Source organism: Oncorhynchus kisutch, linkage group LG11 (genome assembly GCF_002021735.2).
Source record: "Oncorhynchus kisutch isolate 150728-3 linkage group LG11, Okis_V2, whole genome shotgun sequence".
Taxonomy (NCBI): domain Eukaryota; kingdom Metazoa; phylum Chordata; class Actinopteri; order Salmoniformes; family Salmonidae; genus Oncorhynchus; species Oncorhynchus kisutch.
In genome coordinates this window covers 17022432-17048588 of record NC_034184.2, presented here as the reverse complement: position 1 = coordinate 17048588, position 26157 = coordinate 17022432, and the positions used below count along the sequence as shown (strand labels likewise).

The 26157-nt window shown below is 41.8% G+C and overlaps 1 protein-coding gene across 2 annotated transcripts in view; it reads left to right on the top strand.

Annotated features, from left to right (window-relative positions):
• Positions 1–26157, top strand: part of LOC109899936 (vinculin) — a 76561-nt gene that overhangs the window by 35489 nt on the left and 14915 nt on the right. Inside the window, exons 2-10 of one of the 2 annotated variants that reach the window (XM_020495593.2) lie at positions 674–744; positions 4078–4228; positions 5159–5267; positions 5630–5752; positions 10658–10818; positions 17827–17917; positions 19973–20120; positions 24001–24154; positions 24485–24660. In XM_020495593.2, the coding sequence (XP_020351182.2) occupies positions 674–744; positions 4078–4228; positions 5159–5267; positions 5630–5752; positions 10658–10818; positions 17827–17917; positions 19973–20120; positions 24001–24154; positions 24485–24660 (1184 nt within the window). Of the gene's footprint in view, positions 1–673; positions 745–4077; positions 4229–5158; positions 5268–5629; positions 5753–10657; positions 10819–17823; positions 17918–19972; positions 20121–24000; positions 24155–24484; positions 24661–26157 lie in introns of both variants that reach the window. The other variant, XM_031835384.1, reaches the window with a different exon arrangement.

Below are 26157 nucleotides of genomic sequence, written 5' to 3'. Positions count from 1 at the left end.
ACATTTTGTTGAATATGATCCTCTGTGTGTGTGTGTGTGTGTGTGTGTGTGTGTGTGTGTGTGTGTGTGTGTGAGAGAGACGGGATCAGTCAGCCAACAAGCCCCATCTGAATCAGGCATTAACAGCCTCGCTTGCAGAGCGAGCTCGAAGCTCAGGGCTCAGTTGTCTATCGGGTCGGGGAGAGACTAATAGACAATAACTGACACCGAGGCATTCCCTCCCTGTCCGTCGGTTTGAACATCTGCAATAAGAAACTACTCCTCTCTGTAATTGACAAACAGATTTTCCTCTGTCTTCTATGAATGGTTTTGATCATTCCTTGTGTGAGTGTGAGGTCATACTGGGAGAAATTAGTCATAGTAGCCATGTGTGAGAGAGAAGAGGCATTCAGCTGTTTTACACATTACTTTGTGTCTGTGTGTTGCCCTGGCTCTCCTCCAGTGACCTGCTTGTTGAGACAATTGTTTATATCATCGTTGACTAACAAGATGTGACAATACATGATTAAAGACAACAAGGAAGATCAAAGGTTCTGGGTTTATCGGACCCAGATGCTCAATGAAGACACTCCATTATTAACTAATATAAAAGTGATTACTTAGTCTATAGGAGTGTCCAGGAAACTGGCCCTACAGCATGTGGTAATGTGCTCTCCCTGTGTTTCTGTTCTAGGTGGGGAAAGACACTGTCCAGACTACAGAGGACCAGATAATGAAGAGAGATATGCCTCCAGCTTTCATCAAGTAAGTACACAAAGAACAACTCTCCTCGATTCTCAGCCCCCAAACTTTTTCACCTTATTTATTATTTACCAATCTATCCAATTTAGTCATTAGTTAATGATGATGAGTATGAACTTCTGTACTCTCTCTTTGTCCTGTTCTCTCCCTCTCTGCTATCTGCTGCAGACAGTAATGGCTGCTTGCACCCAGGCCAGCACGCAAAGGTCAGAGATGGCATGTTAAGTGCCTCAGATTCACAGCCCTGCCCTCCCTGGTCTATTATAAATACTGTCTTAGATTGTGTCCCAAATGGCACCCTACTCCCTATATAGTGCACTTTTGACCAGGGCCCTTAGGGTTAGGGGGCTGGTAGTGGCGCCTCAGTCAGTCAGTCCTGTGCTTCCATGGTGTATTATAAACACTGTGCTGGGGTGCTGCCTGCTACTGCTAGTGAGTTGCTGGCTTCCTCAAAGGCTACTATTTTCTAGTGAAGCAGGAAGGAACACTGTTAGGTTTCTATATGGTCTTCCTTCCTGGACAGCTGCTCTTACACAACCTCGACCAAAGCTAAGCCCCTAGTGAAGACATGCTGTTAAAATGTATTTTCAGCCAGTAGTTTTCTTTGGACGTATTGATTCAATCTACGCTCAGTGGCCAGTTTATTAGGTCCACCACCCCGTTCACGAAAATGGTTCACTCCTATAGACAGTGAGTCACGTGTCCGTGGCTTGCTATATAAAGCAGGCAGACGGGCATCAATGCGTTTGATTGAATGCTAGAATGGGCAAAACGAGTGACCTAAGCAACATTGAGGGTGGTATGATCGTCGGTGCCAGGCGCACCAGTTCCAGTATCTCACAAATGGCCTGCCTCCTGGGCTTTACATGCACGACAGTGTCTAGAGTTTACTAAGAATGGTGCAACAAACAAAAAACATCCAGTCAGTGGCAGTCCTATGTTTGAAAACAGCTCGTTGATGAGAGGTTGAAGGAGAATGGCAACAGGCGGGCCACAAACTGACAAATATCGGCACAGTACAACAGTGGTGTGCAGAATGTTGGCTGCGTGTTTTGGGTGGTTCGATCTGTTACCTTATAAACTGGCCACTGAGTCTATATTACCTTTTTATCATTTTAAACAGTAATCTAACGATAAGTCACTCCCTGAATAAATTAATCAAGAAGGATATTAATCTTTCCTCCTCCAGTATCTCCCTCCTGAGATCTCTTCCTACTCCACTCGATCTAGCAATAATCTGTAGCCCAGCTGCTTTGTTGAGACTCTGCGATCCCTTCTTAGCCTTTACACCCTCGCCCCCGTCACCTCCGTCTATAACTCAGTAATACAATAGGGGCTGACTGGGTCACGACGGGGTCACGGGACGCCCAACAAGTTCACGGATGAAAAGCAATTGGCAGGCGTAGGTCATAGAGGTCACGGAGGCACCCTGAACCCATTTGGCACCTTGAAGTCACATCGTCACCATGTCTTCATCCATCAGATACAAATGCTGGAATGTGTCTCCTTAACTATACATATCTCCTTCACTATAATTAGCGTGTGCATTGATCCTGGTCTGGTCCAGTAATGTAGCATAGCATGGGGTTGGCTGCTGAAGGACAGTGCTGGCTGCACTAACGTAACATACATAATATTATACTGAAAAAATATAAACGCAACATGTAAAGTGTTGGTCCCATCATTCATGAGCTGAAATAAAAGATCACAGAAATGTTCCATACACACAAAAAGCTTATTTCTCTCAAATGTTGTGCACAAATTTTGAGCATTTTTTCCTTTGCCAAGATAATCCATCCACCTGACAGGTGTGGAATATCAAGGAGCTGATTAAACAGCATGATCATTACACAGATTCCCCTTGTGCTGCGGACAATAAAAGGCCGCTCTTAAATGTGCTTTTTTTGTCACACAACACAATGCCAAGTTAAGGGAGCGTGCAATTGGCATGCTGACTGCAGGAATGTCCACAAGAGCTGTTGCCAGAGAATTTAATGTTCATTTCTCTACCATAAGCCGGCAGTACGTCCAACCGACCTCACAACTGCAGATCACGGTTAGCCACGCCAGCCCAGGACCTCCACATCCGGCTTCTTCACCTTCAGGATCGTCTGAGACCAGCCACCCTGACAGCTGATGAAACTGAGGAGTATTTCTGTCTGTAATAAAGCCCTTTTGTGGTGAAAAACTCATTGCAATTGGCTGGGCCTGGCTCCTAGTGGGTGGGCTTGTCTCCCAAGTGGGTGGGCCTATGCCCAGTCCTGTGAAATCCATAGATTAGGACCTAATCAATTGACTGATTTCCTTATATGAACTGTAACTCAGTAAAACTGTTGAAATTGATGCATGTTGCGTTGAAATTTTTGTTCAGTGTCGATGCATTAATAATACATAATATATGCTTTGATCTAAGTGACTTACAGTTGAGTGCATACATTTTACATGTGACCCCAGTGGGAATCGAACACATGGCCATGGCGTTGCCTACACTACAAACTACACACAGACACCGCCAGCCTGCAAGTGTCACTTCCCAGCACTCTTCCTGTTTTAATATGCACATACATTACCACAGGCTTTAAGAGACCAGCGGCAATTCTGCCTCAGCTATAATGGAAACTCAAACTGAACTTCTCTAGTCTGGCCCTTCCTGCAAACACAGTGCCTTGCCTTCCAGCACTGTGGGGGGGACGAATAATGCTAGTTCCCAGTTCCCTATTAAACAGAGGAGAAGAGTGTTTGGCCCGCAGGCTTTAGTAGGAAGTCGGGATTCTGTGGGAATTGGAACATGTCTGTCTTTGGCCTGTTTCTGTGCATCGTACCGTGGGGTTGGAGGTTCGATGATATACGGCACATATGAGGCTTGAGCTATGATATCGAGCCTGCCTGTGTTTCGCTAACTAAAAGGTTTCTTAAATATACTGCATCTCCTCTGCAGCAGCAGTACACACCCGAGGCCATTTTCATGAAACCTGCTATGGGATGCTATAGTGTGAGATATATTGTGAGACTAATAGAAGCTCTTCATATTGACAATGGGCTTAATCTGCTTGCCTTGCAGTATATGACTGGAGGCGGTATACTGATTTAGAATGTGAGAAAGTAGTTGTGTTTAAAACATGAAAGAGCGTTTCGTTTTTCTTTGTCGTCAAGTCAGCAGTTCCACCTAGACACACTGCTGCTATGTATATACACTTTTATCCATGATCACTTTTAACAACAGGAGATTGGCCCTACTGCCCTGTTGCCCTACTGGCTTTTGGAGACCCTAAATGATCTATGTTACATTATTGTTTAGTGGTATTGTTTTCCACTGTTCCTCTTTCCCTCTCTCAGGGTGGAGACTGCATGCACCAAGCTGGTGCAGGCAGCATCTATGTTGAAAGCAGACCCTTACTCCGTCCCCGCTCGAGATTACCTCATCGACGGCTCCCGGGGCATCCTCTCTGGCACATCGGACCTGCTGCTGACCTTCGACGAGGCTGAGGTACCGTCAAGTACAGCACCATAGGTTCTGGGAGCAGTTTAATCTCACCCTCAAACTGAACTTCTTCTAAACCCCATTAATTACACACAGGCATAACCTGCTGCCCATCCTTGGCCATGCTCAAAATGTATTCCGGGACGAATGTGTGTTATTACAACACAGCACAGCTCAGCTGAGAAGGCTAGAGCTAGTGTCTTAAACCAGGTAGCCGTACCATCCATCCAACCCCATCCATCCTCTCTCTCCGGGGGTGAAAATCACCAGCCATCAGCTCTCATCAGGCGGTAGCAGCAGCCAGGGCGACTCGGCAGTCAGCACAGACAAGCTGTTTTATCTGTTCATTCGGCTGGACTCAGGGACAGTAGCACAATACAGTGTAGAGACTTAGAATCGGGTGCATTTTGGGACTGAGCCAGGTAAGTTGTTCATAAAGCAGCACTGGGACTAGATGAGGAGAGCCGTACAGTAACCACACACACACACACACACACACACACACACACACACAGCTGGTCTGGAGCTGAATGAGCAGGACAAAGAGACAGGAATGTCAGTAGCACAGCATTAATATCCAGTCTAAATAGCTAGCCAAAATACTGTACCAACAAATAATTTGGGTTTACTTTATTGTCCTGAGGGGAAATTTGTCTTGGACATTTAAGTCCAAGATAGCGTTTATGTAATATGACGTTAGCATAATCACTCTGAAAGAATCACCTTCAGCTGTGATTCACACATCATAATAAGAAGTCTTTAGTCAATGAAGATGGAGTTTAGAGTCCACGAATGAAAGGTCTTGCTTGACACACTAGTCTAAAAAGTTGAATCTGACTTCAAATCAGATTTCCAAATCTAATTTTCACACCAAACTGGGTTACCAAGACAATGTAGATTATTGATCCTGTTTCGTGTTGTTCTGAACAATTGCAGGTTCGTAAAATCATTCGCGTCTGCAAAGGTATCCTGGAGTACCTAACCGTGGCAGAGGTGGTGGAATCTATGGAGGACCTGATCACATACACAAAGAACCTGGGTCCAGGTCAGTCCCTTCATAGTTACATTTGACAACCACATGTCAAAACCACATACTTTAGTTACCAATACCTGGCTACTGAGATTATATAATGCATAATAACATAATAATAATATATGCTTTATCCATAAATGTTTGACATTACTTTTTAAATTGTATTTTGCATTTAAAAATGTATACAGACAAACAGGTAGAGGGAAAAACACAAGCTGATCCTGCATCAATCCCAACTCAACACCCTATGCTCCTGACATAATGACCTGATGTTGACTGGAAGTTCTCTGTATGGATGGCATGTTGACAGGAAGTGGAAATTACGCGAGAGAAACACGTTATATAACAGATCCTTTGTTGTTGTTCCTGTCCAGGGATGACAAAGATGGCAAAGATGATTGATGAGCGACAGCAGGAGCTGACCCACCAGGAACACCGCGTGATGCTGGTCAACTCCATGAACACAGTCAAAGAGCTGCTGCCTGTACTCATCTCAGGTGAGCCTCTATTCTACTCTTCCACTGAACACATTCAAAGAGCTGCTGCCTGTACTCATCTCAGGTGAGGTTCTATTCTACTCTTCTATTGAACACATTCAAAGAGCTGCTGCCTGTACTCATCTCAGGTGAGCTTCTATTCTACTCTTCTATTGAACACATTCAAAGAGCTGCTCCCTGTACTCATCTCAGGTGAGCTTCTATTCTACTCTTCTATTGAACACATTCAAAGAGCTGCTCCCTGTACTCATCTCAGGTGAGCTTCTATTCTACTCTTCTATTGAACACAGTCAAATAGCTGCTCCCTGTACTCATCTTAGGTGAGCTTCTACTCTATTCTATTGAACACAAAGAGCTGCTCCCTGTACTCATCTCAGGTGAGCTTCTATTCTACTCTTCTATTGAACACAGTCAAATAGCTGCACCCTGTACTCATGACAGGTGACCTTCTACTCTATTCTATTGAACACAAAGAGCTGCTGCCTGTAATCCTCTCAGGTGAGCTTATTTTCTATTGAACATATTCAAAGCGCTGCTTCCTGTACTCCTCTCAGGTGAGCTTCTATTCAACTCTATTATATTGAACATATTCAAAGAGCTGCTGCTTGTACTCATCTTAGGTGAGCTTCTATTCTACTCTATTCTATTGCACACAAGGAGCCGCTGCCTGTACTCCTCTCAGGTGAGCTTCTATTCTACTATTTTCTATTGAACACAAAGAGCTGCTCTGTGTACCACCTCAGGTGAGCTTCTATTCTAATCTATTCTATTGAACACAAAGAGCTGCTCCCTGTACTCATCTCAGGTGAGATTATTTTCTACTCTGTTCTATTGAACACCAAGAACTACTGCATGTACTCCTCTCAGGTGAGCTTCTATTCTACTGTTTTCTATTGAACATCAAGAGCTGCTGCCTGCACTCATCTCAGGTGAGCTTATTTTCTATTGAACACATTCAAAGAGCTGCTCCCTGTACTCATCTCAGGTGAGCTTCTATTATACTCTATTCTATTGAACACAAAGAATTGCTACCTGTACTCCTCTCAGGTGAGCTTCTATTCAACTATGTTCTATTGAACACAGTCAAAGAGCTGCTCCCTGTACATATCTCAGGAGCGCTTCTATTCTACTCTATTCTATTGAACACAAAGAGCAGCTGCCTGTACTCCTCTCAGGTGAGCTTGTTTTCCATTGAACAAATTCAAAGAGCTGCTCCCTGTACTCATCTCAGATGAGCTTCTATTCTACTCTATTCTATTGAACACAAAGAGCTGCTGCCTGTACTGTATGATAGTAATGCACACTTCTTTACTGTGTGTGTGTGTGTGTGTGTGTGTGTGTGTGTGTGTGTGTGTATATATACAGTTGAAATTGAAACTGGTTTTAATGACTCCAACCTAAGTGTTTCAACCACTCCACAAATGTCTTGTTAACAAACTATAGTTTTGGCAAGTCAGTTAGGACATCTACCTTGTACAATTGTTAACAGACAGATAATTTACTTATAATTCACTGTATCATATTTCAAGTGGGTCAGAAGTTTACATACACTAAGTTGACTGTGCTTTTAAACAGCTTAGAAAATTCCCCAAAATGATGTCATGGCTTTAGAAGCTTCTGATAGGCTATTTGACATCCATTTGAGTCAATTGGAGGTGTACCTGTGGATGTATTTCAAGGCCTACCTTCAAACTCAGTGCCTCTTTGCTTGACATCATGGGAAAATCAAAAGAAATCAGCCGAGACCTTAGAAAGAAAATTGTAGACCTCCACAAGTCTGGTTCATCCTTGGGAGCAATTTCCAAACGCCTGAAGGTACCACGTTCATCTGTACAAACAATAATACGCAAGTATAAACACCATGGGACCACGCAGACGTCATACCGCTCAGGAAGGAGACGCGTTCTGTCTCCTAGAGATGAATGTACTTTGGTGCGAAAAGTGCACATCAATCCCAGAACAACAGCAAAGGACCTTGTGAAGATGCTGGAGGAAACAGGTGCAATATCTATATCCACAGTAAAAACGAGTCCTATGTCGACATAACCTGAAAGGACGCTCAGCAAGGAAGAAGCCACAGCTCCAAAACCGCCATAAAAAAAGCCAGACTACGGTTTGCAACTGCACATGGGGACAAAGATCATACTTTTTGGAGAAATGTCATTTGGTCTGATGAAACAAAAATATAACTGTTTGGCCATAATGACCATTGTTATGTTTGGAGGAAAAAGGGGGAGGCTTGCAAGCCGAAGAACACCATCCCAACCGTGAAGCACTGGGGTGGCAGCATCATGTTGCGTGGGTGCTCGTAACGGCTGTTGGTGGAAGAAGGTGAGGACCAAAGCGCAGCGTGGTTCATGTTCATGCTTTTATTAGAACTGAACACTGAAATAACAAAGAGAATGACTGAAAAAATAAACAGTCCTGTCAGGTGCAGAAAGACAGAAAACAGAAAACAACTTCCCACAAAACCCATGTTCGAAAAAGCTACCTAAGTATGATTCTCAATCAGAGACAATAGACAGCTGCCTCTAATTGAGCACCACACCCTGCCAAACAACAAAGAAATACAAAACATAGAAACTCAACATAAGAATGCCCCCCCCCCCCCCCCCCCGCCTTGTCACACCCTGGCCTAACCAACATAGAGAATTAAAGCCTCTCTATGGCCAGGGCGTGACAGTGCTTTGCTGCAGGAGGGACTGGTGCACTTCACAAAATAGATGGCATCATGAGGGAGGACAATTATGTGGATATATTGAAGCAACATCTCATCATCAGTCAGGAAGTTAAAGCTTGGTCGCAAATGGGTCTTCCAAATGGACAATGACCCCGAGCAAACTTTCAAAGTTGTGGCTAAAGATGTCAACAAAGTCAATGTATTGGAGTGGCCATCACAAAGCCCTGACCTCAATCCTATAGAACATTTGTGGGCAGAACTGAAAAAGAGTGTGCGAGCAAGGAGGCCTACAAACCTGACTCAGTTACACCAGCTCTTTCAGGAGGAATGGGCCAAAATTAATCTAACTTATTGTGGGAAGCTTGTGGAAGGCTATCTGAAAGTTAAACAGTTTAAAGGCAATGCTACCAAATACTAATTGAGTGTATGTAAACTTCTGACCCACTGGGAATGTGATGAAAGAAATAAAACCTGAAATAAATCATTCTCTCTACTATTATTCTGACATTTCACATTCTTAAAATAAAGGGGTCATCCTAACTGACATTAGACATGGAATGTTTACTTGGATTAAATGTCAAGATTTGTGAAAAACTGAGTTTAAATGTACTTGGCTAAGGTGTATGTAAACCTCCGACTTCAACTGTATATATAAGGACAAGAAGCTTAGGCCTAGTCCTATAGAGACAGAGAGAGATATCCCGGTGGCATGTTTCCAACACCGAGATGCATTTCTTTATCCTTTTCAGATAGGCTACTACTGCTATACAGATTTAGGCTCATTTGTTAATTTCGAACATATAAAGAGGAGCGTTATATTGTTAGATTAAAGGAATAACTCTGGTAGGCCTAAAACATTCTTCCTCACTTAAAGTTCAATGCGCACTACCTTCATGGGCCTGCAGTAGCTAAAGCGTATAATAGCCACAACACAACAAACCTTCACAACATTTTCTAAACTTTATTAGGGTAATGTCAAAAGTAAAACAAGCCATTGCTTATAGGGAACATACAAACAGGTTATTAAATTGCGGCATAACAATACGTTTATTTTTACATCTCGGCCTGATTTAGTTTTTTCATAGTTTGAATGTAACATAGTAATTATATTATATTGCGGCAAACATGCAGTTTGTAACTTAATTTGGCCAATGAAAATGTCTCAACAGAATGAAGCAAAATACTTTTTACAAACACTACATGACCAAAAGTATGTGGACACTCAACTCAACTCGAACATCGTCTAACGTCTTATTCCAAAATCATGGAACGAATCTACTAATTTGAGCAGGTGTCCACATACTTTTGGTGATGTAGTGTATTTAAAAAGCTGGTTTAAACCCACAAGTTTTGAACAGGCTATATTGAAGCAATTAGACCTCTCAACAAAGGTTAGTCCCTATACCGTAGGCTACTGAACAAATGACACCAATAAGCTAATGATCTTTCTTTTACAACATACCTACTTATAACCTATCTTAAACAAAATACCGAGCAAAACATTTTAAAAACTGTTTGAACTTAATTTAGCCATTTGAAAAAGTCTCAACAGAATGAAACCAAACACTTTTTGCATATGTAGAGAACTGGTTTGGATTCATATAAAAGCTTAAAATAATGATAAATCGAATTATAATAAATATGAAAATAAATAAAATACAAGTTTGAAAATTGCGTCAAACCTGGAGGGTTGGCCGCACAATTGTTCTTATCATCTTTGCCCATTACGATATTAAAACTTGTCCCCATGGAAATTCCCCTTCTCGGCTTCTTTTCATTATACTCTTTCTCTAACTTTCATTTTACTTCAATGAAAAAATGCATCCATCTTCACAATCAACAGTAGACTAGGCCAAGGCTCCTCTCACTCACTCTCTCGCTCTCCTTAGCAGCAGGTGCATGTTAGGTGAGAGGCCAGAATCAGTTTCAGCTGGCTGACACAGATAACAAGCTCACGCAGTTCTCATCAACCACCTTTAAATTTACAGAGGAGGTCCTATCGGTAAATCAATTTCAATTGCACATACCCGAGACCCATGGCAATTATATCAGCTCGAACCCGATCCGAGACTAAATGTGGGACCCGTAAACGCACAGGTCAAATCTCGGAATATCAAGGACTGTTGGACCTGTGAAGACCTCAAGTTCAGTTCCCTATACTTTCGACTATACTGCAAGTAACTAAGTGCTTGTTACTGATGGTCATTGTTGTGGTGTTACTATAGGTATCAAGATCTTTGTGACGACCAAGACGTCCGGCAGCCAGGGAGTAGAGGAGTCTCTGAAGAACAGGAACTTCACCTTCGAGAAGATGAGCGCTGAGATCAACGAGATAATTAGGGTGCTGCAGCTCACTTCCTGGGACGAAGACTCCTGGGCCAATAAGGTATGTAGCTAGCTAGAACCACACCCTCAGGGTTGTCTTGGCCACTAGTGGGTGAAGTTGCTCCTAGGTACTGATTTTGGGTCAGTTGTGCATTGTCCCCCCTAACGGTTAATGTTAGAATTGGGGGAAAGATGCTGTACCTGGGAGAAACTTCACCCCAGAGCTTGTTTTTGGCCCAGTCTCTCCCACACGCACACACCTCGACCCTCGAGAGCTGCTTGTCTTAGGCAGTGAAATCGCTTTGCCCAGTCACTCGCTCATTGCACCGGCTAAAGAAAGCTATGTTTTTTTTGTCCAGTATGAGTTCGTATGAATCTGGACTCAAATTAAAGGCTAAAAGCAAAGCAGTGACTGTCTGGGCCAAAACTTGGTCTGCTAAACACCCACGTGCGCTCACATGCACTATATGCTGTGCGCTCGCGTACATGTAGAGACTCCCAGAATGTTGTGGGAGTAGAGTGCACCGCAGCCTGGACAGGTTTAAGTGTGATGCCCATTTACTGTTCATTGTTAGTAAAATTATTTTTGTTAAGTTTGGATAAGCCTATTTTGAGGTGGTTGATTGTCTAAAATGGCCATTTGTTACATTGCTATTTTAAGATTGCTTGAGGAAACAGGCACAGGGTCCTAATTTCCATTTAAGCAGATATGCATAGGCTCTCTCTCTCTATCTATATCTCTTTCTAACTATCTCTCTCTATGTCTCTCTCTTATATATATATATATATATATATATATATATATATATATGGTCCAGACAACTTTTGGGGTATTTCACATTTTTGAGAATCTTACCCCAAACAGCAAATCACTTCCTCATCCTTGTTGTGTAGTATGGGTGCCCTGAAAAAAACATGAAAAAAGGCTCCAAAATCACCCAAAAATATATTTTTAGAAACGTCAAAGCTCTCTGTATAGTGATGCAGGTATTTAGATATTGTACACATGAAATTGTGTAATTCTGAAGCAATGTCATATTCTGTTTTGCGCAACTCTTGACGTTTCCCCTATCCAGCTGTTCCATTCTCTGTGTAGCCTGCTGTTACAGGTAACTGCCAAAATAAAGGAAACACCAGTATAAGATTAAGGAAGCCCCCCCCCCCCGCACCTCTCTGATTCAGTGGGGTTGGGTTAAATGCGGAAGACACGTTTCATTCAGTTATACAACTGACTAGGTATCCCCCAAAGTGTCTTAATAGGGCGTTTGCCCACCAGAACAGCTTCAATGCTCCTTAGCATAGATTCTACAACTGTCTGGAACTTCCTGTGTGGAAGCACCCCATGCTTTCAATATACTTTGTATCCCTCATTTATTCAAGTGTTTCCTTTATTTTGGCAGTTAACATTAGAATGGACAGAGAGGTGCGAATACATTTCAGAATGACACGATTTCATCTAAAGACCTGCATCACTATACTGAGAGCATTTCTGTTTCTGAAAGGAAGTATTTGGGTGTTTTTGGGGTCTTTGTTCTTGTTTTTTCAGGGCCCCCAAAACAAGTGAAATTACAAAAATGTTTCTAAATCCTTCTACAACAAAAAATTTAGATTTGGTTGTTAGCATGCCCAGTCAGTCTCAACCGGCTGTATTTCTTTCCCATGTCACCCCACTCTCCACTCTGAATGACTTCTTCTTTACTAAGCTTCTTACTTATTTTTACGTTGCCTCTTTTTTCCCGTTGGTCTTGGTCAGTATGTCTGGTTAAACATTTGTATTTGTTTTGTTCTTCCTTTCTTTTTACCCCTCCCCCCTCCCTGTAGAAGGTAAGCCTACCTTTTTCACCCCCTACCTACCTTGTTGTGCATTCGGACGCAGCATGTTTGATAGCTAGCGTTGCAAGATTCCTGGAACTTTCTCGAAATTCCCTGGTTTTCCCGAAATCTCAGTTGGAGGATTCCCGGAATCAGGAGGGAAACGGCAGGAAGGTCGAAATCCTCCAACCAGGATTTCTTGAAAACCAAGGAATTTATTGAACTGTCCAGGAATTTTGCAACCTTACTGATAGCTCTCAGTTTGTGTGCTGACCTGATGATGATGATGACGATGACAGTTTGTGCCATGTGGTTGTCCATATGTGCTTTTGTGTAGTAGATCAGTTCTAAGGTAAAACTATGAGTGCTACTGTAGTAGATACGCTATCTAGGTGAGTGTGAGAGATGTTGCCTTATGCTAGATGCAGCATAAGCAATGCTAATAGAATGGAATTACACATATGGGAAAAATGTGCAGCAAGTTTAAAAATGTTCGCAGTTGTTTTACTTTTCTTTAAAGGGATACTTCAGGATTTTGGCAATGACGCCCTTCGTCTACTTTCCCAGAGTCAGGTGAACTCCTGGATATAATTTTTATGTCTCTGCATGCAGTTTGAAGGAAATGGCCAGCTAGCTCTAGCACAATTGCTGACTAGCATTAGCGCAATGACTAGCATGCTAGCAGATACCTATAGACTTCCAGTCATTGTGCTAATCCTAGTTAGCATTGGCTCGCAAAACTACCTTGTAACTTCCTTCATACTGGACACAGAAACAAAATTGGTATCCACAAGTTATTCTGACTCTGGGGAAGTAGATAAAGGGCCTCATTGAAAAAATCCCTAAAATATCTCTTGTACTTGTTAAATATGTTTTTCTTGATTTTCTTGGGAGGGGTAGTTTTGTTTTTGCAAATTTGACATAACACATAAACAGTTGACCTGAGTGCCCTTCTCCTATAGATGCCAGTAGTATGATGTGCTTTAGGTGTCTTATTGATCCATAGCACTATGGAATCATGTAAAACTGATATTTTATTCAACGTTCAAGTAAGATTATGGGCCAGTTTCTGGAACACAGGTTAAGACTATTCCTGGACTTAAAAGTACTTTCAAATGAGATTCTTCATTGAACATGCTTTTTAGTCCAGGTTTATTTTGGGCTTAGTCAGGCTATGGGAAACTGTCCTTAGGCAGTGTAAATTAATTCTGATCTGTGTAGTAATGGTGTACATATCTTGCACTATATTTTTACCCATGGGACAATGGCACTCAAATCATCAAGTGGTCAAAAGAATTGACTGATTACAGGACTGCGCTAGTGTCAGTGTGTAAAAACAGTGGTCCTTTGCTCATATATCTAGCTAGCTAGGTTCCTTAAATGATCTAATGGCCTCTCACCTTACATGATCCCCAATACTAATAATCCTCAACGCAAGGGCCTCTCACTGGATGGATGGAGTGTACTGTTAGAGAGTGTGTGTTTTCTTGTGTTGTGAAATAATTGGTTTGTCAAACCACCTGTCCACTTCTCAGGCTGGCTTCATCACTTGGTAAAGTAAACCTTGGATGCATTCCAAATTGCACACTATTCCCTATATAGTGCACTACTTTTGACCTGGAAATATAGGGAAGCTAGGGTGCCATTTGCAACATAGTCATAGTGACATCATTCCTCACCTTATTGTTTAACTTCATGTTTTTTTCAAAAATCTATTTGTTTTTATTTCACCATTTGAGTGCCATTCTTGACTCTGCTCAATCTTCCGTTTTTAAAGGTAGACTCAGCAAAAATGACTTTGCCACTAGCAGCACCATAGATATTGAGATGCAACACTTCGCTCTCACATAGTCACAAACAATACCGGCGCATGTGCACGGGTTCGCTTCACACTGTATACAGCTCTAAACCACTAGGCTAATATTCACACTGTATATATACTCTAAACCACTAGGCTAATATTGGTTCAGTGATGCAGTAGAGACTAGACAGTAGATGTACAGTATTAATATAGCATATATCTGTATTGTCCCTGAAGGACAAATGCCAAGGCTTTAATCTCATGGGTGGTGGTATCAGAGAGAACAGCCACTTGTGGATGTCCTTTATGGAGTAAAGGCCATTCAAAGGATATACAGGAACACTAGCCTATCACTCAACCAAGGTCCTGTGTGGCTCAGTTGATAGAGCATGGTGCTTGTAATGCCAGGGTTGTGGATTCGATTCTCATGGGAGAGTAGTATGAAAATATATGCACTCACCTCTGGAAGTCACTCTGGATAAGTGCATTGGCTAAAAAGTCAAATGTAACCATCACCCTTTGTCTCTCACTCTGCCACATGATGTGTAGAATTCAGCTTTGTTTCAACGCCATCTCTTGACTTGGACAAATTGTTATATTTCCTCCGATTGAGGTACAATGTCACAGTCGATTTGGCTTTTTATGATGTGAAACAACACCCCACACCCATATTGACGGTTGTGTCCCATATGACATCCTAGTCACTATACACTGAACGTACTAAACATTAAGAACGCCTGTTCTTTCCAGCCCCTGCTCAAACATCTTTTTATGCTTTGTTTTACTATTGACAGTTACAGCTGATTTCGGGATTGTATACCGATTCGCTTCAGTCCCTGAATTTTTTTATCTAACTTTTTGCCGACAACTCCTGATATCAGGGCATAAAAACAACCATTTGTGACCTGCATTAGCCTAGTTAGTGTGCATGTCCTGTCCCGAGCTTGTTTTCCCTGGCTAAACTATCTGGCTAGCTGAACTATGCAAGGTTTCGTTTTCATTGCCAGGCTTCATGTTCAAAGAAACTTGAAAATGATTTATTGTTTTGTTGAATAATCATGACTGGTTTGAGCCATCTGTCGTGTCGACTAAGGTGGCGAAGGACATCATTGCTACTTAACGCGGATCTAAGTTCAGTTTTGAGATCCACCGACGACATTGGCAGAGGTGGACGTTTCTGACTGGTCTTGGAACTGTGATAACAGGCAGCCTTTTCCCGCTTGGCTCAATGAGATACGTAGTGATTTTGCCAACACAGCCAGATATGTAAACAGTCTTGTACCCTTTTTTTAAACTGACTATAGTATGTGTTGACTAAATCGGACTTTGTTAGTGTAATGAGTAATCCAGGACTGTCACGAGTTAATTGACACAAGAAAACTATACAGAGTGCCAGTGGCTACAATGAATGGCTAAATGACTTCCGGGCATGAAGGGTTCAAAAAGCTCATCCTCAGCACTGTATAGGGCTCTGGTCAAAAGTAGTGCACTATATAGGGATAAGGTGCCATTTGGGACTCGACAAAATAATGGAAAGTGATTTGATTTGAACAGCATGTGCACTTTTACAGTTCTGTCCTGCTGTCAGAGGTTAACCTTGCATTTGAGGTACAGATGTGTGTGTGACAGCTTTTTGCAGGTTTGTTGTGTGTACTGTAATGGTAGTAATCATGGAGATGACATGTCTTTTCCCTATGTAACTATGTAACGTCATGATCCGTGCGTTCATCTGTGTGAATGTCGAGCTCATCAGTCATCATCACATTAATGAATTCCCCAAGCAGGCAAATGCTGTTACTGTATGAGATCACTATTCCAACCCTGTTCAAACTCCAAACACATGCTGGAATATCTGGCTCATTGACAGATAAACCATTAGCTGACTCAGAAGACATACAGTAAACTACAGAAGGGTTACCCTAAAAAGGAATTATCATTAGGGACATTACCTAATTTTAGACATTGCACAAATTATTTGAACAAATCTTTGTGTATGTGAAATTGTGACCTTGGAACTATAAGTTTCTGTCTGAAGTTTTGGTCAAAAATTTGTTATTCACAGAGTTGCTCTTTAGATGGTCCTTTTAAATGTATTTATTTTTGTCAATACTATAAGAAAAATGACATCTGAAAGTTCTATCTGCGCAAACACCTTTTAACTTGGTGCTGTAAGGTTCTATCTGCAATCCAATCACACAATGCTGAGCTGTCAATCACAAATAATTGTATGTAAGATTATATACTTATTAAGTCATGAAAAAGGAAGACCTCACAAAAACAGTTCTGAGATCTGGGACTTAATTAATATTTTTTAGCTCAAAACTATACATTTTGCATATAGAACCTTATAGTCCAAAGTTCTTGATTATTCATATCATAAGTTCTGGTCTTCTTTTTCAATTACTTTGATTTTTTTTCACCACCTTTTCAGAGGAATGGCCATAATGTAACCTCTTTATGGTAAAAATAATTAAATACAGGTGCCTTAAAACAGGGTTTCCCAAATGCGGTCCTGGGGCCACCCTGAGTGCACATTATGTTTTTTCCCCTAGCACTACACAGCTGATTCAAATAATCAATGGTTGATGATGAGTTGGTTATTTGAATCATCTGTGTAGTGCTAGGACAAAAAAAAACATAGACCTGGGGGGGACTGAGTTTTGGAAACCCAGTCTTAGAGCATGTTTTAGGCCCTTAGTGGAGACATTGCTGTTTTTGTCTTTTCATCTTGTTCTATATAAATACGAAAACCTCCATGGAAAGGTTATTTCACAAAAAGTACAAACTTACCACATTTTATTGATTAATACCAAGTAGTTTACTGACTTTGGGTGTCAGAGACCAGAACATTATATCAGTTTACTCATCGAGTGCTAAGCTTCAGCAATGTTGCTAGTTCTCCATAGAATATACCGTATTTGCCATTTGAGAGAACTATCGCTTTAACAAATGTGTGATCACCATAAGAAAGAAGGAAGGGTACTTTTATTTATTTAATCATTAAATGTTTATACTTTCTATTGAAATATAAATAATTTTAACATTCTCTGCCAGATAGAATCTTATGGCTGATCCCAGATTGACATTTCAGAGCCATAAGGTTCTATCTGCGATTGCACTCCCCTAAAATAACTGATTTACAAATGTCTTAGGATTTTGATACTCTGTACTTTATGTACCTTTTAAGCTGAGTGACTTAATAGTTTATGGAAGAACAATTCACTACAAGACAGTTCAGAGATCTGGGATATGAAAACCTTGATGCTCAATATCTCAGAACTATGCTTTGCACAGTTAGAACCTTATAGTCCCAAGGTCTCAAAATGCTGTAATACAAAGTCTTAATTGTAGTCAATCGATCTTTTTCAAATGTGTATTTTTGGGAAGGTTCTAGACTGGAAGGTTCTTTGTTATTCATCCATGTTATCTCTTTTAACCCTGTTGTTGACACTAAAGGATACAGAGGCCATGAAGAGAGCTCTGGCACTCATCGACTCTAAGATGACCCAGGCCAAGAGCTGGCTGAGGGATCCCAATGCCCAACAAGGTAACAGAGACTGGTCTTCCCAGTGGCTTAATGTACCAGGGCCGTGTTCATTAGGGCAGTGGTTTTCAAACCTCTCCTTGAGGACCCCCAGCATTAAACTATTTTGTTGTAGTCTGAACTAGCTCACCATATTCATGTAATCAAGGGCTTGATTATTAATTAACAAGTACAATTAGGTGTGCTAGTTCTGGAATAATTCATATATACAGTTGAAGTCGGAAGTTTACATACACTTAGGTTGGAGTCATTAAAACTCGTTTTTCAACTACTCCACAAATTTCTTGTTAACAAACTATATAGTTTTGGCAAGTTCGGTTAGGACACCTACTTTGTGCTTGACAAGTCATTGTTTACAGACAGATTATTTCACTTATAATTCACTGCATCACAATTCCAGTGGGTCAGAATTTTACAGACACTAAGTTGACTGTGGCTTTTAAACCGCTTGGACAATTCCAGAAAATGTTGTTATGGCTTTAGAAGCTTCTGATAGGCTAATTGACATCATTTGAGTCAACTGGAGGTGGACCTGTAGATGTATTTCAAGGCCTACCTTCAAACTCAGTGCCTCTTTGCTTGACATCATGGGAAAATCAAAAGAAATCAGCCCAAGACCTCAGGAAAAAAATGTGTAGACCTCCACAAGTCTGGTTTATCATTGGGAGCAATTTCCAAATGCCTGAAGGTACCATGTTCATCTGTACAAACAATAGTACGCAAGTATAAACACCATGGGACCACGCAGCCGTCACACCTCTCAGGAAGGAGACACGTTCTTTCTCCTAGAGATGAACGTACTTTGTGGCAAAAAGTGCAAATCAATCCCAGAACAACAGCAAAGGACCTTGTGAAGATGCTGGAGGATACAGGTACAAAAGTATCTATATCCACAGTAAAACGAGTCCTATATTGACATAACCTGAAAGGCCGCTCAGCAAGGAAGAAGCCACTGCTCCAAAACCGCCATAAAAAGCCAGACTATGGTTTGCAACTGCACATGGGGACAAAGATCGTACTTGTTGGAGAAATGTCCTCTGGTCTGTTGAAACAAAAATAGAACTGTTTGGCCAAAATGACCATCGTTATGTTTGGAGGAAAAGGGGGAGGCTTGCAAGCAGAAAAACACCATCCCAACCGTGAAGCACTGGGGTGGCAGCATCATGTTGTGGTGGTGCTTTGCTGCAGGAGGGACTGGTGCACTTCACAAAATAGATGGCGTCATGAGGAAAGAAAATTATTTGGATATATTGAAGCAACATCTCAAGACATCAGTTAAATCTTGGTCGCAAATGGGTCTTCCAAATGGACAATGACCCCAAGCATACTTCCAAAGTTGTGGCAAAATGGCTTAAGAACAACAAAGTCAAGGTATTGGAGTGGCCATCACAAAACCCTGACCTCAATCCTATAGAACATTTGTGGGCTGAATTGAAAAAGAGTGTGCGAGCAAGGAGGCCTACAAACCTGACTCAGTTACAGCAGCTCTGTCAGGAGGAATGGACCAAAATTCACCCAACTTATTGTGGGAAGCTTGTGGAAGGCTACCAGAAACATTTGACCCAAGTTAACCAATTTAAAGGCAATGTTACCAAATACTAATTGAGTGTATGTTAACATCTGAACCACTGTGAATGTGGTGAAAGAAATAAAATCTGAAATAATTAATTCTCTCTACATGTCACATTCTAACAAGAATATAGTGATGATCCAAACTGACCTAAGACAGGGCATTATTACTGGGATTAAATGTCAGGAATTGTGAAAAACTGAGTTTAAATGTATTTGGTATGGTGTATGTAAACTTCCGACTTCAACTGTATATGGAACGGCTGGGGGTCCCCGAGGAGACGGTTGAAAACCTCTTCATTTGGGCAGTCTAGCGCAATGTTTTTTAATAAAAAAATAAAACAATCTGTTTTATTGGAGTGTATGTAGTTCCTCCCTGTATCAGTCTGTTTTCTTCTGATTTGCGCCAATTGAACAATGCAGTTGTCCTTTTTCTCTAGGTTGTAAGTAACATTTGTCTTGCCGTGGTCTCTGTCTCCTGGTGATCAGGGGATGCAGGAGAACAGGCCATCCGTCAGATCCTGGATGAGGCTGGGAAGGTGGGAGAGCTGTGTGCTGGGAAGGAGCGGAGGGATATCCTGGGCACTGCCAAAACTCTGGGCCAGATCACTGACCTGGTGTCTGAGATGAGGGCCAGGTACAGTACATATACAGTAATAATATATGCCGTTTATCAGATGCTTTTATCCAAGGCGGCATACAGTCATGCGTGCATACATTTTATTTATGGGTGACCCCGGAAACCAAACCCACAATCCTAGCATTGCAAGTGCCATGCTCTACCAATTAACTATACATACAGTCGCTAGTGAAAGTCTACACATTCTTCACATTTTGCTGCCTTAAAGTTAATTTTAAAAAATGATTACATTTGATATTTTTCCTATCCACAAGCTACTCCACATTTCCAAAATGTAAGAAAAACTATTGGGGAAAAATGACGAAAAAATACAAATTGAGGATGCATTGATTGTGTATGACTTCACACCCAATAGTTAATACTTGGTGGAAGCACCTTTAGCAGCCATAACAGTTTTGAATAATTTTGAATACGATTTTACCAACCTTGCACAACTCTTAGGGCAACTTATCCATTGTTATTGTAAACATTTCTCAAACTCGTGTAAATGGTGTGAAATGGCTAGCTATTTAGCAGTGCAAGCTAGTTGCGTTTCAATCGGTAATGTCACTGGCTCTGAGAACTTGAAGTAGTTGTTTCCCTTGCTCAGCAAGGGCTGTGGCTTGGTTGCTGAAGAGAAGGAGTTCAAAGGGGGGTGAGTGTATCTGGTGTGAAATGGCTAGCTAGTTAGTGGTGTGTGCTAATCCACCCAGTGACTACAAAGCTACAGGCGTCCTTCCTGACTCAGTTGCCGGAGAGGAAGAAAACCGCTCAGTGATTTCATCAAGAAGCCAATCATGACTTTAAAACAGAGTTTAATGGCTGTGATAGGAGAAACTGAGGATGGATCAACGACATTTGTAGTCACTCCACAATACTAACCTAAATGACAGAGCGAAAAGAAGGAAGCCTGTACAGAATAAAAAATATTCCAAAACATGCATCCTGTTTGCAATAAGGCACTAAAGTAAATCTGCAGAAAAATATATATAGGGAAAGGGATACCATTTGAAACACAGCCTGTGTCAATCAGTGGGAGAAAGTAACCTACAAGGTGGTAAGCTTATTACAGGGGATTATAGTGTGTACGACTGTAACTGATTCCCCTCCGATCAGATCTCAGTGGCTGGGGACATGCACTGAGTCATGCTGCCAGATTAAAAGCAGCTTTCCTCACTTAATGCATAATCTGGTTAAACCCCCGGCCTGAATGAGTTACTGTCTGCTGTTAACTGGAAAGGCCTCTGGAAGTGGAGACACTAAGATCGGAAAAATTACATTATTGTTCAAGTATTTAATCCCATATGAGACAGTGAACATGAGGTTTAACAGCAGGAGGGCAAGAGGTACAGAACATGTTAGTCAATGAAATATTTCCTCAGTCAGTTTTGTTGAGTTTTCTGTCTTTCCATCGGAATGACTAACACTATGAACAAGATTTCCTTTTCCACATGCAGGTATAGTTCCCTAAGCAGGTTGATGTTTATTGTCATCAGCTGCAATGTCTAAATGTGCTATATTGTAAAAATTCATGAAAAAAATAAAATGAGCTTTTTGGTCTTAATTTAAGGTTATGCATTAGAGTTAGCAGTATGGTTAAGGCTGAGGTTAAGAATAGTAAAACAACATATTTCATTGCACTTATTTGGATTGTATGACTTTGTGGCTGTGCTAGCTAGTGACGACTGCAGAGCTGACTCCAGTTCCAGATTCATGACGATGAATGCCAACCTGCTTTCCACACATTAACCCAGTTATTCCAGGAATCAGTAGGGAATAGGCAGGGATTCCAACCATGCTGGGATTCCTGAAAAAACTGTGTCTTGTTTTTACTATCATTAAATGTGAAGAATCAAATAAATACTCTGTAATTATTATCGTTAAGTGATTAAACTAATCATGTAAACTTAATTAACTAGGAAGTTGGGGCACCATGGAAAATGTTGATTTATAGAGCTGTAATTTTCCAAACAGAACCCCTCAGATATTTTAATATCTGATCAATTAGTCATTCTCATTGATATACTACTATTACCTTGTTAGTCTCATTCCAAATGTTGTAAAATTATTGGTTATCTGCACAAACCCTAGCATAAATTATGAATCAGCAATATACAAATTGGCTTAATTATTTATTTACTAACTAAATAATCACAGAAATACATAACAAACAAATAGTAAATATTGGTTACTAACAATGATAGAAAAGTCCCTAGTGGGCTAAGCCGACATGACAGCTTGGTAGACAAGAGGAAAGGGGTGTGACTGAGAAAGTGCGGGAAAGACCAAATGGATTCATTACACACAGCCTATAATTATATTAATTGAAATGCTAATCCTTTGCACATGAACGGTCGCTCATTCAAGAATAATTGCAATGTATATATATTTACTCCCGTATGTTGTTGTTGTCTTCACGGTTGGAATCCTTGATCATCCTGTAGAGTTCATCAGAGTCTCTGGTTAACTTTCATTGAAGTCACAAAGTCTTTCGTGGTTGTAGGTGGTTAGAATGGATACTTCAGAGGAGTACCATTCAGAAATGTTCTCATTGGCCTCACGGGTGGCGCAGTGGTCTAAGGCACTGCATCGCAGTGCTAGCTGTGCCACCAGAGACTCTGGGTTCAGGCTCTGTCGCAGCCAATTGGGAGGTCCATGGGGCGACGCACAATTGGCCTAGCGTCGTCCGGGTTAGGGAGGGTTTGGCCGGATCCTTCGCACACTAGTGACTCCTGTGATGGGCTGGGCGCAGTGCACGCTGACCAGGTCGCTAGGGGCACGGTGTTTCCTCCAACACATTGGTGCGGCTGGCTTCCGGGTTGGATGCACGCTGTGTTAAGAAGCAGTGCGGCTTGGTTGGGTTGTGTTTCGAAGGACACATGACTCTCGACCTTCGTCTCTCCCGAGCACGTACGGGAGTTGTAGCGATGAGGCAAGATAGTAACTACTAAAAACAATTGGGTACTATGGAATTGGGGCGAAGAAAAGGGGGGAAAAATAAAATAGAAATGTTCGGTATGCTCATTCTAGGTTTACGTAATTTCTTGCTGCAGACAAGTAATTATACGTCTAAGATTTGCTCTTATTCTGTAGGGATCGATAGTCTCAGAGTTTAAACATTTCCAGCCGTCTAGCCAATGCTCCACGTCTTGTCCTTTGGTAGAGTTGTAGTTTAAACCACTTCACACACCAGCATCACCCGGCATGTTTTGGTCTCAGAAATTCAACCATTTGCAACCTTCGCTTACACCCGGGTTTGCGTGGTCTGGTTTGAATTTCATCAGGAGTGGGTTTTATACGTTTCAATCGAAAATGGCAGTCCATGACGCCTAATGTGATGTCTGGGCTCACGGGGGTGTGGCCACTGACTAGTTCATCTTTATATGAAAATCCATACTCTCATTTAGAAGGTTAATATCACATTACATCTTTTCACAAATGTTCATATTTAATCACATACGTTTCACAATATTTTGATGTAAACCTGACAGCTGGGAAATGTACACTTTAAGAGATACCTTTTATTTATGCTTCCTGTCTTTCATGAGATCACCAAATGAAACACACTCCTCATAACTGTCCCTTATGTGTCCATGGACCATTCCCACATTCTCAAAAGTAGAAATGGTTTAATTCTCACATTTTGGGGATATAGGAGTTTGGCCAAGTGAAGGCCTTTGTTCTCTCTTTGTGCTCTCTCCCTCTTTCTGAATGACCAGGGGGAGAGAGTTTCTTCCAGGAATTTATGACCTGAGATAACAAAACCTGGGTTTAGGAGAGAGAGTGAGGGGGGGCACGATCTACCCCCAGAAAGTGCCACGTCATGACACCTGTGAACTTTGTGAACGTTTCTGGAATTTTACAACCAATTGATGTTCTGTGTTGTCATTCTCTCCAGGGGTCAGGGGGCATCTCCTGCAGCCATGCAGAAGGCCCAACAGGTCTCCCAGGGCCTGGACATTCTCACGGGAAAGGTGGAGAACGCAGCCCGGAAATTGGAGGCCATGACCAACTCCAAACAGGTCATCGCCAAGAAGATCGACGCTGCTCAGGTAGGATATCTGATTGATTCGATAATTGATTTTATTGATTTTATTTTTTATTTTACCTTTATTTTACTAGGCAAGTCAGTTAAGAACAAATTCTTATTTTCAATGACGGCCTAGGAACAGTGGGTTAACTGCCTGTTCAGGGGCAGAACGACAGATTTGTACCTTGTTGGCTCGGGGATTCGAACTTGCAACCTTTCGGTTACTAGTCCAACGCTCTAACCACTAGGCTACCCAGAGGGTAGCACACAAAAGCATTAAAGAACAGTAATTTGTGTTCCATGTTGTTGGGCAGATTGTCTTATGTTGACCACTAACCCTGTGCCCCTGCAGAACTGGCTCGCAGACCCCAACGGTGGTCCTGAGGGAGAGGAGAACATCCGAGCCATCCTGACTGAGGCCAAGAAGATCGCTGACATGTGTGAAGACCCCAAGGAGAGAGATGACATCCTGAGGTCCATCGGAGAGATGGCTGCTCTCACCGCCAAGCTCTCTGAGCTCCGGAGACAGTAAGTCGCACATTGGATATGCTATGGAAATAGTTGTTGGTTGCATTCCTTAAAAAATGAACAATGCAGAATAAAGACTTCAAAGAAGAGTGTTCAAAACACTTCCAATGTAAAATATTGAGTTCCGCAGGGTTCGGTTCTTGGGCCATTATTGTTCTCACTGTACATGTATCCCTTGGTGATGTAATTCTTTAGAGGTTGAATGACATTTTGTTTTCATGATAGATAGAAGTCCACAAATCGTAACCAACGTCATTTCATTTTTATTTAGCTTTCCCTCAAATAACTCAAATTAAAATCAAAGTTTATTTGTCACGTGCGCCAAATACAACAGGTGTAAACCTTTCGTGAAATGCTTTTTGAAATGCTTACATACAGGCTCTAACCAATGGTGCCAAAAAAAGGTGTGTGTGTGTGTGTGTGTGTGTGTGTGTGTGTGTGTGTGTGTGTGTGTGTGTGTGTGTGTGTGTGTGTGTGTGTGTGTGTGTGTGTGTGTGTGTGTGTGTGTGTGTGTGTGTGTGTGTGTGTGTGTGTGTGTGTGTGTGTGTGTGTGTAGGTAAGTAAAGAAATAAAACAACAGTAGAAAGACATTTGAAAAAGGAGTAGCAAGGCTTTATACACCTGTTAGTCAGGCTTATTGAGGTAATATATACATGTAGGTATCGTTAAAGTGACATATATGACATATATGTGCATATATGATGAACAGAGAGTAGGAGAAGCTTAAAAAGAGGGGTTGGCGGGTGGTGGGACACAATGCAGATAGCCCGGTTAGCCAATATGCGGGAGCACTGGTTGGTCGGGCCAATTTAGGTAGTATGTACATGAATGTATAGTTAAAGTGACTAAGCATATAAGATTAACAGAGAGTAGCAGCAGCGTAAACGAGAGGTTGGGGGGGGCACGCAATGCAAATAGTCTGGGTAACCATTGGTTACCTGTTCAGGAGTCTTATGGCTTGGGGGTAAAAACTGTTGAGAAGCCTTTTTGTCCTAGACTTGGCACTCTGGTACCGCTTGCCATGCGGTAGTAGAGAGAACAGTCTATGACTGGGGTGGCTAGGGTCTTTGACAATTTTTAGGGCCTTCCTCTGACACCGCCTGGTGTAGAGGTCTTGGATGGCAGGCAGCTTTGCCCCAGTGATGTACTGGGCCGTACGCACTACCCTCTGAAGTACCTTGCGGTCAGAGGCCGAGCAATTGCCGTACCAGGGAGTGATGCAACCGGTCAGGATGCTCTCGATGTTGCAGCTGTAGAACCTTTTGAGGATCTCAGGACCCATGCCAAATCTTTTTCGTTTCCTGTGGGGGAATAGGCTTTGTTGGGCCCTCTTCACAACTGTCTTGGTGTGTTTGGACCAATATAGTTTGTTGTTGATGTGGACACCAAGGAATTTGAAGCTCTCAACCTGCTCCACTACAGCCCCGTCGATGAGAATGTGAAATCAAACTGTCCACTTAGGAAGAAACACTGATTGACAATACATTTCACATGCTG